This window comes from Pipistrellus kuhlii, unplaced genomic scaffold (genome assembly GCF_014108245.1).
Source record: "Pipistrellus kuhlii isolate mPipKuh1 unplaced genomic scaffold, mPipKuh1.p scaffold_m20_p_8, whole genome shotgun sequence".
In the NCBI taxonomy this organism is placed as follows: Eukaryota; Metazoa; Chordata; class Mammalia; order Chiroptera; family Vespertilionidae; genus Pipistrellus; species Pipistrellus kuhlii.
Genome location: NW_023425584.1, coordinates 46020040 through 46035133, shown reverse-complemented (window position 1 = coordinate 46035133; position 15094 = coordinate 46020040). Strand labels below are relative to the sequence as shown.

Below are 15094 nucleotides of genomic sequence, written 5' to 3'. Positions count from 1 at the left end.
ATCTCAATAAAAAATATAAGAAATTACTATAGATTAGTCCATTATCTTTTACTGATACCTATCTAAATTGTATTTGTAAACCCAATGCAGAAAGGAGCCAGACAGAAAGTATAAATGAATGTGGCCAATTATATTATTTTTCTCAATTATTCACTGCTTTCTGTTATACAGATCCGCCACTAGAGGTCACTGTAGAGTTCTGCATCCACACCTTGTGTGTAACGTGTCTGACCTCCAACTTCTACACCGAGAACCCTACAGGTTTTGAATAAATTAAGCCTGAAACATCTCTGGAAGCAGAAATGGCAAAACTAAAGCTGTCTTAGTTCGGGCACATCATGAGAAGACAGGGTTCTTTGGAAGAAACCGTAATGTCCCGAAAAACAGAAGGCAGCAGGAAGAGAAAGACCAAATATGAGACGGATTGACTCCACAAAAGAAGGCGTAGATGAGTCTACAAGGAGCTGGGCAGGGCTGTTGAGACAGGACATGGTGAACATCACTCATCATAAAGTTGCCAGGAATTGGAGCCGACTCAACAGCACAAAACACCAACAATCAGGTCAAAATGTCTGCCTGAGCGAAACTCCAAACCCATATCCGACCCCAGGTCAGTGCCCGCTTCCCACATTAGAAGATCTGACTAGTCCTTCTAGGCCACCAAGAGCAAAGAGCCCGTTCCTTTCCTGTGGTCTCACGTTCATGTAGGTGACTTCCAAGGCATCTGGTTGCCAGCGCTGAGGACAAGTTGCTAACTGCCCCTCAGCCTCTGGAGGGCATTCTGCCTGATGCCGAAATAGGCCAAGGAAGACAGGACCATGCAGGATAATAAGTGAACTAGCGCACGTGCCTGCCACAGGAGTCCCCAGAATGATGAATGAAGGATTCTGTAGGAAAGCAGGGGTTCACATGAAAAATGTGCTCACAGAGTCCAATCACTCCAGGCTGAAGAAGACATGAAAGCTGGATGTTAGGCTGATTTTCCTTTTCTCCTTCCTGCCTTAGCAAGAGACCTTCATACTGGAGTAACCTGACACTAAGATATGACACAGATCCGCCTCTGCTCCCCTCTCAAGACTGCCTATAAGAAGTTGCTTTCCTCTATATTGAAATATTCATTTGTCATTTATTGACCTGACAAATATTTATTGTTAACTGTGCCCCAAGCACCGGTGGCTAAATAAGATAGTCACAGTCAGGGCATGCCCACTTAGAACTTACAGTCCAGTGGGGACACAAAGGTGATTGCAATGCAGTGTGACAAGTGCTAAGATAAGGGAAGAAGGAACAGGGTACAATATGAGTACAGAGCAGGGGGCCCTGATGGAGACATAGGAAGTCAGGGAAGGTCTCCTGAGGAAATGTTATTAAATTGAGAGCCTAAGCAGAATGGAAGTAGGCCATATAAGAGGAGAATAAGAGTGTTTCAGACAGAGATACCACAGCCCAAAAGAAGAAAGAATCAGATAGGTTTTTATTTTTATATAGACAGTTTTGTATTTTGCTGCTTTCCACTTACCTGAGTCACCATATCATTAACTATTATTGAAAACATGATTTTTTTAATATATTTCTATTGATTTCAAAATGAAGGGATAGAGAGAGATAGAAACATCAGTGATGAGAGAATCATCAATCTGCTGCCTCCTGCACACCTACCGGGGATCAAGCCTGCAGTCCTGGCATGTGCCCTTGACCAAAATCAAACCTGGGACCCTTCACTCCACAGGCCAGTGCTCTAACCACTGAGCCAAACCAGCTAGGGCAAAAATGTGATTTTAACCACTGCCTCATAGTGCACTGGGAGGATAGTGACTAATTTATTTACCCCTTTTCAAAGGGAAATAACAGTTTTAAGGCTCATCCTAAATGCTCTCCCCTTATCAATATAAAATCATGTAAAATTATTATAGTCATATCCACAAAATCTCCTTCATTTTGCTGTCTGTTGAGAACAATTTCTGAACCCAACTGTTATCCACCCACAATAATACTGAATTTAAGCAAGGTGTTGGTTTACAAAATATTAATTCAATTTAACTATTTATAAATTTTGCTTCACTGTTTTACATAAATTGCCAGGTTCTTAAGCTAGGAACATTGATGAGAGAGAAACACTGACCAGCTGCCTCCTGCACACCCCCTACTGGGGATGTGCCTGCAACCAAGGTACATGCCCTTAACTGGAATCGAACCTGGGATCTTTCAGTCAGCAGATTGATGCTCTATCCACTGAGCCAAACCCATTTCAGCTGTCCCTCAGTCTTAATCTCCCCAAGTCTGCATCTCAACTTCCCATCTCCTCCTCAGCCTCAGGCACCCTCTTTTAAGATTTTCTTCCATCCTTTCCCAGTAAATGATTTTTTTTTTTAGTCTGTGACTCAATTTCCGAAGTTGCAAACATCATTTTGTAATTTTTAAAAACCATATTTTGGGGTAAAAATGTAAATATGACATATTTGACAACTTTCACAAACACTCTTACAGGAAGTAAGACAATTTAGGTGAAGGATCCACTCCCCTTCTTTTGAGCTGTTTCAGATCTAATTCCTGTTGCTTTTGTTCTGTCTGCCTTTAAAATTGGTCTTCCTCAGCTGGCCCTAGCCCTCATTGTAACCCTCTTTGCAACAGGGGCTTAGGTTTGCCTGTTTGTTTATGGTGCTGAGCACTTGAATTTATTGTCTGGGCCTCCACCTACCCCTGTGGGGCATGTTTCAGAGAGAAAGTCTCACTGGCTGTGCACCTATTTGGGCAACTCTGTTTTGAATCAGAGATTTCCTGTGTCTCCTGTATTCTTCCATTGCTGTTTGACCTATCTGAGTCTGAGAGTTTGTTCAAAACCTCAGAGCACTCCAATAATCAAGGAAATTCTCAAATGCATTTATCCCACAAGTGAGTCTCTTTCCTCCTGGCACCCAAGAATCTCCACATTAAACATGTACAGGTTCCTAACTCCCTCACGGTCCCCACAGCCTGCTGGCGTCCCAGCCTCAGGCCTCCACGGTCCAGTTCTTGTCTGTCCAAGGGGGTGACTCCTGACTCCTCCTACCTTGCAATGCCCACTTAATTTCCGTAAAGTAAAATTAGCATGGAGCAGCCCGGTCCTTGAAGTGGAGATTTTACTTAACAACTTGAATAATCCCAATGAAGCCGATAACCACACATCTTTATTGACAGGCGTTTAACCACTTTGCATAATTTAAAAATGCCACTCCAGCCTATCAGCGCTGCCGGCGGGAAGGTGGGCCTGGCAGATAACAGCGTGCAGGCTGGGGCTGGAGGCTCACACTCCACCGGCCCAGCTGCTCCTCTCGCCCTGACCTCTGTGAGCCAGCTCATGGTCTCAGGATGTACGGAAAAATACTAATTGCATTACTATTGTCAGGTAAGTGGAATTTTTTTTTTTTTTTTTTAGCCCAAGGCAGTTATATTGGGTATAAAGTTATAGGTTAAAATGTAAACTATTCTACTTTAGCTCTATCTTATTCAAATGAATAAGTAAATGAGTACCATCTCAAATGAATAAATAAATGAGTACCATCTCAGATCTGAGTTTGCTGGAGGGATGTTATTGGGATTTTTGCTGTCAAAGTAGAGGAAATAGCACGGGGGAGCCAGCAACGGTACCGGGTCACCATTTTCCAGGGTGAGACACATGCTTTAACTCTCAGCCTCCCTCGAGTAAAAGAATTCTGTCACCTAGTATGAGAACTGTTTCTGTGCAAATAAGTTAGTTGTTTTGTTTACGTTTTCATGAGGTAAACTTCTAAATCCAAAAGCTGTTAATGAAGACAAGGATAGATACATGATCCTCAGTTTTTAACAATATTATACTTTCCTATTCCTCCTGTCAGGAAGGTGCAAGCCACACGCATGCACTCAGAAACCATAGGGGTCACTCTGTGGGTGCATTACTGAGGTGTGAGGAGGAAGAAGAAAGAACAACTGTCTTGGCTTAGGTATTACTCAGTTTTGGGGACAAAACTAAATCAATTTACTAAAATAAAGAAATAATGTAAGGGTATTCTTTTAAATTATCATTATTTTTGGCCTCTTCCCCGAGAATGTTGTGGTGATTGTCTCGAAAGGCAATATCCTATCCTAAATACTATCCTGTATCCTAAATACAGGACCATGGATCTATCCATGGATCTACCCAGCATGTAGAGGAGAAGCAGTAATTTGAAGTGTATTTAGCCCAACAGACATTTCTTTATCTCAAGTCAGAGCAAGTAGCAGGCGGCTCCGGGGCACCCTGTGGGAGACAGGGAAGAGAGCCAGCATTTGCTAAGGGACTTCAGGGGGGATGGAGGGGATAGTGTAACAGTTAAAGCGCTGATATGAGGGACAGAGAGAACTGGGTTCAAATCTGGTTCCACATCTGAAAGGCTGGGAAACAACGAAGTCAAATTGCTTACCTCTCTCTGTTTCAACTCCCTCATCTCTGAAATGTAGACAGTGTTGGTAACTGCTCCATAGTAATCACGTGAGGACTTTGAGAAAGTAATCAATGTACTTCCTCCAGTGCCTAACGCATAACACAGCACTAAATAAGTATGTAAGAATGATAATTAATGGCTAGTAAACAAACCTGGCTATGTAATGGTGATTTCGGAGAAGAGGAAAATCACAGGAAAACCAAAGACTAATGAAGCTGCTCCAAATGTTTTTAAGAAGCAAAGTATGAAACATTCCTCTTTGGGGAAAAAAAAAAAAGAAAAAAAAAATGGAGGGTTCAGGGTGTGATATTCAAATATATTCAAATATTTGTAGAGTTTTACAAGAAGAGCGGAGAGGTCTTCTTTGTGTTGTCCCAGAGGGCCAGGGAGGGCCACTCAATCAAAGTAGACACTATCCTTTCCTTTGAATGGGGCCCAATATCTGGAAAAACTGTATGCACCTTCGAGCTGCCCCCAGTTTGGGAAGGATTCCTGGAGAAGAAATAGTCTCTTCCTGTCTACAGCTACTCAAGCAGACAATGGACTGATGCCTTAAATAATACCTCTCGGAAATGAGGAACCTTTGTAATAATATGAACAATAAAGATTGATATTAAAAAAAAATACCTCTCGCGAGGTCAGCAAGGCCACATAACCCTTGGCCTTCAGGGCTAGTGCTCTTGCTATCTTTGCATCTTCCGAAGCCCTTCCCGGAAAGTCTCTTACTGTGCCTACTTTACAGAATCACAGAAAGGTATGGAAACAGCCCCCCCCCCCCCCCCCTTGACTCTAGTTGAAGAGGAAACCTGGGAAATGTGAGGAAGGGTAAACATCATTGGCAAGGGGGAAAGAAATGATGCGTTTGCTTTCTCCAGTCATGGTAAGGCTAAAGCTAGTGTTTCTAGCCTTAAATATCATCTACCTCATGGAGAGTAAGTTTTTTGCTAATGCTTTTCTTTCCAATCATTCCCTCATTTGTTCATTCAGTTGTTCTATGTCAGGCCAGAGTAGTAAGACGAATGAGCTCCCGGGAAGGGTACATTCAGTGAGGGAATTGTGGGAAACAGTGGGAAAGTCCACAGACAATTAACAGAACAAGTAACCTGTTAAAATAACTGACCAAAAAAAAAGAAGAAAATAATATAATAAAATAATTTTTAAAAAAATAACAAAGAAAATCAAACCAGGTTAAGATGATGAACATAACACAGAGGCTGCTTTGGAAATGGGTAGCAGGAAATTTTCTCTAGGAGGTGACATTTGTGCTGAGAGTTGAACAGTGAGAAAAGCCAACCTTGCAAAATCTGGGGGAAGGGCAGTGAAAGGCAGAGGGGAAGGGCAGTGAAAGGTAAAGTTCTGAGATGGGAGAGAACTCAGTGTGTTCTAGGAAAGGCAAAGCTTTTGTTTGAAAATCAGCTTCTGGTGCTAAGAATTTGAGAATACAGTATTATATCACTTCAACTAGGAAATTATGTCACAAACCAGCATCCTCCAATGTTTCTTGATTTTGTTTTAAAAATCATGCAACATTTGAATTCTAGGTCATAATATACTGATTTAATTGGAAAACCCAAAGGGATAAGTATTATCACGCCTGTATTATTTATTGGCATTGCCCCAGAATCTAGCCCAACTCATGACCTGTAGTAGAATATTAGTTAAATCAACAAAGGAAGGAAGTAGAGGGAGGGAAGAGAAGGCAAAAAGAGAATATTGTTTTGTTTTGTTTTTTACACAAAATGAGAACTCGGGTAGGTAGACAATGATCACCTGTGCATCTATCGTATTGCATACACCTGCAGGCACACCCGTGTGAAAGCACGTGCTTAGAAGGACATAGAGAAACAAGGCAGCTTTTTTTCTTCAGGGACCCAAGAAAAGAGCCTTTCTGACCACTTAATTTTCAGAGGACAGAGTTCCAAGTTGGGAGTCAGGGACCACAAGACTTTATACATTTCTTAAAATTACAACCTGGGTCTTCATTTTTGTATCCCACACATTGCTAGGCACTCAATAAGTAATAGTGGCACAAATGACAAATAACCAGAACTTTGCTGCGGGCTACTTTAACTGTGCAAAATCAATGATCCCTGTGGGCCTCAGTTTCCTTGTGTCTATTAAATAAAGTACAGGATAGATGGCATCTAAAACCCTTTTCATCTCTACACTTCAATGAGTCCTCAAAGGTCAGCCTGAGATGCCTAGAGTGTGGTTCTCAAATCTACACTTCTCTTTAGCTTGGTGTGAAATTGGGCTTTTGGAAAGAAATGGGCACTCGACTGTGAATTCCTTTGAAGGAGGAATCCTAAGAGAGGGGAAGGAATGGGTGGTATCTTGAAATTAACTTATACTGGTTTTATATTATTTTTTTAAATATATTTTATTGATTTTTTACAGAGAGGAAGGGAGAGAGATAGAGAGATAGAAACGTCAATGAGAGAGAAACATCGACCAGCTGCCTCCTGCACACCCCCTGCCGGGGATGTGCCCGCAACCAACATACATGCCCCTGACCGGAATCGAACCTGGGACCCTTAGGTCCGCAGACCGACGCTCTACCACTGAGCCAAACTGGCCTCCGCTAACTTATACTGGTTTTAAATTGCAAAATTAGCATACTTGTGATGAACTTCTTTCTAGTTTGGTTTCTAGAGGGTTATTGAAAACATCTATGAACCTATTTGAGAAGCACATTTTAAGTAATTTTCCCAACTTGTCCTTATAGGTTATATTTTTACATCAACTGCCGACCCCGCAACTTCTACAGAGAAGGCTGTTGAAGATCCAACAGGTGGGTAATAGATTTCTCAAGTTTTAATTTTAAACCTACAAGTGGGTAATAGATTTCCAGCCTTTATCACCATATCCATACATTTAATAAGTACCTATCTGTGTAGTTTCTTATGATAAATGAACTAAACTAAAACTAAAGAAAAAATACTGAAGAAACACCGCAGGGTTATCTCTGGGTGTGGGGAATGTTTTGGGGTGTTTTTTTTTTTTTTTCCTGCTTTTTAATACTTTCTAAATTTTCTGTCAAGAGAATCATAATTTGTAATCAGGAAAAGTTTAAAATATTTTTACAAGTGGACTGAACAAATACAATCTCCGCTTCCTAAGAGATCTCCTTCTTAAAAAGAATGCCAACAAACTTTAGTGGAGGAAAACCAAGATACCAGCGTTCATTTCATCACGGTTTGCTACTACTCAAACACTGGGTTATGGTGTATGCTGAAACTGAGTTAGGGATTTGGTAGAGAAAAGAGCAACAAGTGATGGTGAACATGTGATAACCCATTATTAATAAGGATCCCATCTTCTGGTTTATTTGTTTGTTTGTTTGTTTAATATATTTTATTGATTTTTTACAGAGAGGAAGAGAGAGGGATAGAGAGTTAGAAACATCAATGAGAGAGAAACATCAATCAGCTGCCCATAACCAAGGTACATGCCCTTGACCAGAATCAAGCCTGGGACCTTTCAGTCCACAGGCTGACATTCTATCCACTGAGCCAAATCGGTTTTGGCCCATCTCCTGTTTTTTTCATATGGCTTGTTCTTGATATGATTCCCCAAGCCCCAAAGACCATGCTTCAGTAGCTAAGAATATCGGGAAAATGGCCACATATAGGGCCTTGGCTCACTTCATTCACTGGGAAACTTCTATCACATCGTGGGAGTCAGGCAGTGTTCAAGCCCATCCTTCTCTCAGAAAAGTAAATGAGCTGAAAAGCATTGAAAGCCCCAAAGCATTGAACTTTGTGGTAGTTCTTCTCTCAGAATCCCTAGGGCACAGAGCAGGAGAAGGGGTCTGACCCTCATGGCCTGGAGGACCTGGTCCCCTTAACATTTTAGGTCAGACTCCAACTCAGCAGTTTGCTTTGAAGGTCCAAAGCAAAGAGGTCTGGGTTTCTCTCCACTGAGGCGTGCATAAATCCACAGAGGTGTTCTTAAATTGAATCAATGAATTAAGTAGAACAAGAAAAACAAATGCTCCTGCCTCGGGGAAGAGAAGTTTAGGTCCTTAGTAGTAAATAAAAAGGAGTCAGATTAAAGATAGTCTGCTGAGTTTCTTCCAGTCGAATCTGAAAGGAGACCTCTTGCCCTAGCTGGTTTGACTCAGTGGATAGAACTTTGGCCTGCAGACTGAAGGGTCCCAGAGTGGGGGGGTTGGGGGGGTGTCGAATCTGGTCAAGGGCACCTGCCTGGGTTGCAGGCTCAATCCCTAGTAGGGGACAGCCGATTAATAGAAACATCTCTCATCATTGATGTTTCTATTTCTCTCTCCCTTCCTCTCTGAAATCAATAAAAATATATTTTTAAAAAGTTGAATATTAAGCATGAACAGCCTATGTAATTAAAAGCATGACAGAGGTTAAATAAACCATGGTTTATGCATTAAATGCAACATTATGAAGCCATTAAAATGTTTTACAAGTGTTTTCCCTAATATGGACAAAAGTGCTCTTTGAATGAGGAAAAGGCAGGTTGCAGAATATTACACAGAGTAATTTTTAAATATATATTTATAAACATATCTAGAAAAAGTATCTGAAAGATTTGCACAAAAATGTCAACAGTGAAGATTTCTGGAGAGCAGAGCGGGGGATGGATTGTTACCCTTTCTTGGGGAAGGAAGTAAAAATGTTGGTTAAGAATGAGGACTCTACAGTCAAACCTCCTGGGTTTGCATCTAGCTTCACTGCCCACAGACTGTATTTTTAAATTTTGTGATTCTCTGTTTTTCTGTCTGTGCAATGGGGATAATACCTACTCCATATTGAAGTTATCAGGATAAAATCAAATAACCTAGGTAAAGAGCTTGGCATGGTGCCTGGTACATAGAAAATATTCAGTAAAAACTATTAACATCATCAAATTCTCATTTTTCTTTGATGAAGATGTGAAAAAAAATATATGCCATGACCCTCTCTTTACGTTTGGTTTTGTGGAAGTCCAGAACTCCTTTTCTCTGTCACTGGATAAATGTTTGTATCACTGGATTCACAGTGCCTAAGGACATGGGTGGCACAAAGGTAAAGTGGAAAATCTGTAATTGGAATGGAAACCGCCATAAGTTACGGTTACAGGAGATGAGTACAAAGGCTGAATGTGACCCATAAAGAGCTCTTCTTTCTTTTCCTTTTTGTTTTAGTATGTTTTTATTGATTTCAGATGGGAAGGGAGAGGGAGAGAGATAGAAACATCAATGATGAGAGAGAATCATTGGTCAGCTACCTCCTGCACGCCCCCTGCTGGAAATGGAGGCTGCAACCCGGCCATGTGCGCTAAACCTGATTCATAGGTCAGTGCTCAACCACTGAGCCATGCTTGCCAGGCCAGGAACACTTTTTAAGCTTCTGTTTCCTTTCTTTAGGAATGTCTTTTAATCCTAATTGCTTTTCTTCATATGAATGTATTTTTATTCTTTAATATGTTGAAATTATGATTCATATCAATGAACATTATAATATTGCACTACTTCCATCTTGGCATAAACCACTAGGCTATTGTAGAATATTCTTTTAATAGTGTACTGCATTTAATATTTGTATTAAGATCTTTATGTCTATATTTGTGATACATAAAATTTTTCTGCAATTTATTTGTGTGTATATACAGTACATATGTATTGGCTACAAAAAGCTATTAATAAATAAATTTTTGCCCATTTTATTTTTAAAATTTATAAATCACTAATAATGCAAATTTTAAGTGTGGAAAATATTTTGAAGAAGTAGCCATCTATTTTAATTATAGTAGAAGAGATGTTTAAAAAAAAAAAAAAAGAATAAGTGCAAAAGCCCTAGCCAATTTGGCTCAATGCATAGAATGTTTCAGGTGACTGAAGATTTGATTCTGGTCAAAGGCATGTACCTTGGTTGAAGTTCTTGGGCCCTGGTCAGGGTGCATGCAGGAGGCAACCAATCAATGTGTCTCTCTCACATTGATGTTTCTCTCTGTCTCTCCCTCTCCCTTGTACTCTCTCTAAAAAAAAAAAAGTCAATGAAAAAAATATCCTTGGGTGAGGATTAATCAAATAATAATAACAATAACTATAGAAGAGGTAAAAAGAATATTTTCTATGTGTACACATGAATATGATACACTATATTATTGTATTTCTTTTCCCAAAATTTTTATTTGAAAATATTTTAAAGCCATGGAGAAAAGTCAACAAAGGCTACGTTCAAATGTTATCACACCAAACACTTAATCTATTATAAAGTTCAATTGTTCTAAATTTTAAGTGGCTATTGTAGCTTAATAAAACCCTTCTAAAAATGCAAACTGAATGACAGCAGACAGATGGACATACGATTTTATTATCCCATCTTGACCTAGCCTGACTTTTTCAGCCTTTAGTTCAACAGCAAAACAGAATGTTTCCCTTAAAATATTACTTCACAGCAATAGCCTTCTCCAAACACTGTCTGGAACAGGCAAGATCCCCATTCACACATGCATTTGGTATAACACCGCGCGGTTCAGCAGGAGAAAAAAAAAAGCATTGATTGAAAATCAGCGGGTGCGAGTTTTTGCCCCAGTGCAGAACTTCCGCAAATAAATTGATCAGATTTCACGGTCATCACAATGCCCAAAACTATAACACTCCAAACATTTAGTTTTCTGACTTGGAAACTATTTAAGGCAAATATTTCATAGACAGGGTGTTTCCTTGTAAGAGTTTGCTTTTGCGAGATAACACTTTTATCAACGGCAAGTCAGGAGGGAACCAAAACCACGCCAGCGGCTGCGTGAGCTGACTTATCACGTTGTGGCAGGAGCCCAGCTCCTGGCACAGAGCAGACCTGCAGGGTTCTCGCCCAGCATTGCCTTTTACTGCTGTTCTTTCTAATAACGGTCCACGTCAGAAGTGCCCCCTGCTGGGGAAAGCCGGGTGGTTTCGTGGGTAGAGCACAGAGTAGAATGGTGGGAGGCTAGCCTTCTAGTCCCAATTGTATCACATGTGTTCTGGACCCCCGAGTTGCCCAACCTCCGGGGGGAAGGAGGAGCGGTGGCAGCGCCCTCCCCCGACACACCGACCTCGCAGGCTGTCAGAATCTTGCCGAGCAACTGGGAGGTCAGGGCAGTGCAGATGAGAGGAAAGAGGTGAATGTTTTGGAACAAATTAAATGTTATGCAAATGTAAACTGTAAACCATGCACATTTGGAATATTTCCTATTCTGGGTGGTGTAGTCATTCATTCCTCCATTCGTTCATTCATTCATCCCACCCTTCTCAAACTTAAAATTTTGGCATTCAGTTCAGGTCACAAATATGTGCTTTGTGCAAAGCACCATAGCAAATGGCATTTTGTTTTATTTTATTTTTAAAAATATATTTTATCGATTTTTTATAGAGAGGAAGAGAGAGGGATAGAGAGTCAGAAACATCGATGAGAGGGAATCATCGATCAGCTGCCTCTTGCACACCCCCCACTGGGGATGTGCCCGCAACCAAGTACATGTCCCTGACCGGCATCGAACCTGGGACCTTTCAGTCTGCAGGCCGATGCTCTATCCGCTGAGCCAAACCAGTTTCGGCAGCAAATGGCATTTTAGTGTCTAGGGAATGAAAAAGGGATTTTTAAACTAGAGGTCTGAGGCCTTGCCAAAACTTCCCTTCTATCTTAATTTACACTAATTTTCCAGGTGAACATCAAACTCTTGTCAACCTGAGAGGTTTGCCTACCTTTGCCTGCACACTACTCCCTGGCCTCCGCATGAATGCACAAATCCTCTCCTTTCTCCCTGTTAAACCCAGGCCCTTTCTTTACCTCAAATCCCCCTCCTCCACTTTTCACTAAAAACTCTACCCTCCCTTCATTGCTTCATTGCAAATAGGATAGAGTCAGTTTTCAGAGCCCAGAGCAGCTGAGGAAATATGCAGTGCTGTCCCACAGCCTACCCGGTGCTGGGTAGCAAGATGCTGGACCCAAAGGTCAACATACCTTTCCTGGAGAGAGGGGTGGCATTTTTCAGGTATAGAATGGCTGTGTCCTTGTTAGAAGGGGTGAAGGGAGTAAGAAAACAACCCACATGTCAATAGTGCTAGGGCAGAAAACAGTTTCAGTAGCAAGAGGACACTGAGGGCTAAGAGCTGTGATGTACATAGCACAATAAATTGGTGTGAAAAGTCATCAACATGAAAACCATCTAATTATTATTAGAATTCTGGAACCTCTCAAGAAATTTACTTGTCTTGTTTTGTTTACAACGCACCCCAGTGCTCACCAATTTAAATGTAAGCTAAAACATCAAAGGAAGCTTGCTGACAAGACCTCCATCAGGCAGAGATCCGGGAGGTGGGAATAACGTTGGGAGCCAGCAGAATTAAGGCTCTGTTTCTGTCCTTACCAGGTGTGTTAACCTGAGCTAATCATTTAATTTTGATGATATCAAATTTCTTATTTGCACGATAAGGAAGTTGGATTTAAAGTTCCAAGTGTCCTTGTAATGTAAAACATGAAAGTACATTGTGAATAAAATAGGACAATATTTAAATTAACCTATAATCTGAAAACAGTGCAAACAGACAGTGAAAGCTGATCTAGCTACAGAAAGCTAGGGCTCAGAGCACAAGAGAGAGAGAGGGGGGAGGGGGGGGATTAGGCAAACCACACCTGTTGTTTAATGGTTACAAGTTTACTTGGATCTTTTCTACCAAGTAGACCCAACTAAAGAGTCCATTGTAAAAGAGCCCTGTTTAAAATCCACTTATTCAAGAGAAATTTCACAACTTTGCATAACTATACCCACAGATGTCTATGAGCTGATTAGGGCCTGAGAAACCTGGGAGGCCCAGATGGCCGTGAGGGCTCCGGCTATGAAAGGCAGTGTTAGAACACTCGTGGTTGCTGGGGGTACGCACTGTGGAATTTTCATTTCTTTACCTTGACATTTGAAAGTAGCTTCAGTCCCTGAGGATGTAGAAAGAAAGAAAGGAAGGGTGAGTAAGGAACCTTAGAACTGATTTACCTGCTGTGCGGCCAGAGAAAATTGAATTTAAAGTCTTTGTTTTAATTTTTACTGAGGAAATAGGACTGTTTCTGGAAAAATGGAGTGAGGGAGGCACGGAACATAGACAATGTCCCCCAGTTATGTAAAATGCTATGCATGTGGGAGAGACGTGGGATAGATTTGTCTTTTGTGATGTGCTCTGTGCTTTGTGCTCACTCTTAATGCCTTTCTCAACCCCTGTTTTATACAGGTGAGTATCCCTTAGTGTCCTATTCAGCAAATGACCCTACTCCTGCTAATGCAAGAACAGTGAAAATCCCTAGAGATGAACCCGGCATAACAGGTTTGTCCATATTTTTAAATAGTTGCCCTGGAGTCATTGTTATGACACAACAGTATTTCATGGGACCTGTCAGTGCAAGGAAACTGTGACAAAGTCTAAGAAACGAAAGCTAATAAATAGACACACTCGCTATACTTCCAAAGGGCCTCACTTCTGGAATATCTCACAGAAACAATATATTGGGTTAAAGTAGGGGTGTCGAACTCAATCAGAGAAGGGGCCAAAATCTAAAATCCAGCCTAAATCGCGGGCCGAATGGTTTACTGAACAGTCATAAACTGTCATTGTGATGGAAACGCAGCGGAGTGCAGTGATGACAGCACGGTGCGGGCCACATTGCAAGGCCTGGCGGGACAGATTTGGCCCGAGGGCCTTGTGTTTGACACATGTGGGTTAAAGGCATGAAGCAATCCAACAAAAGCATGTGACTGTGAAACGGGACCACATGGAGGGAGCACAGATGCGGTGGGAAGGAGGGATGTGGTGAATCCGGGTGCGGCTCTGCTATCCAGGCTGCTGACCCAGGGAGATGCTTCCCCAAGGGGTCTCTGTCCCCTAAATTTTTTAATGGGGCCCGTCATAGTTGTCTCGTGGTGTTTCTCTAAAGATGAAGATGTGTGTACAATTGCTCAGCTTGGAGCCTGACACATTAGAAGTGCCTCGTCGCTATCACTATAAGCCAAGCTGGGTGCTGAGATAAGGGTGGTCTGGCGGCATCCACTCCCTGGTGACCTCTCTGGGGAGAGGATGACTTGACAAGAGCAGGTTGAATGAAAGAGGGTCCTTGTAGATGGGGATCAAAGCAGGACACTCCAGATTTAAAATAAGGCCCCAAAGAAGACTTTAAAGTGGCTACAGGATCATTGGCTAATAGTATCATTGAGAAAATATACCAAGATAAATGGAAGCAACACATTTTAACAAAGACCAAGAGAGGAAAATTATGCTAAGTGCTTGGAACTAATTATCGGGCTTCTGAGTCCAATTAAACAGCCCAGTTTTCGGACATGAAGTCAATGTGGTGGTGTCAAATCAGCATTTAAAGGCCAACTGCAGACACACACACTTCCTGCCGTGAATCCTATAAACAACAGGTAGCGCGGTGGGCCTTGTGCTAAGAGTTTTCATGCACTACCTCGTTCGATCCTTGTAGGAACCCAAAGAGATAGGTATTACCATCTTCATTTGCTCAAGAGGAAACCAAAGCACAAAGAGATTACATAACAGATCCAAGGCCGCCCAGATAGTGAGAGGCTGAAACCCCATCTGTTCTCCTCCACAGTTCATCCACCAACCACAGCTGTACCTGCCATAGAGAAGAAGACAAGCCCCAGTAAACCTTTATAAA

At 41.5% G+C, this 15094-nt stretch overlaps 1 protein-coding gene across 1 annotated transcript; it reads left to right on the top strand.

Moving 5' to 3' along the window:
- Nucleotides 1–3208: 3208 nt before the first annotated feature.
- Nucleotides 3209–13850, top strand: LOC118711140. The gene is made up of 3 exons (XM_045576504.1): nucleotides 3209–3385; nucleotides 7165–7230; nucleotides 13654–13850. Exons 1-3 carry the CDS (start codon nucleotides 3349–3351, stop codon nucleotides 13833–13835), a joined length of 285 nt encoding a protein of 94 aa, XP_045432460.1. The 5' UTR covers nucleotides 3209–3348; the 3' UTR covers nucleotides 13836–13850.
- Nucleotides 13851–15094: the final 1244 nt, after the last annotated feature.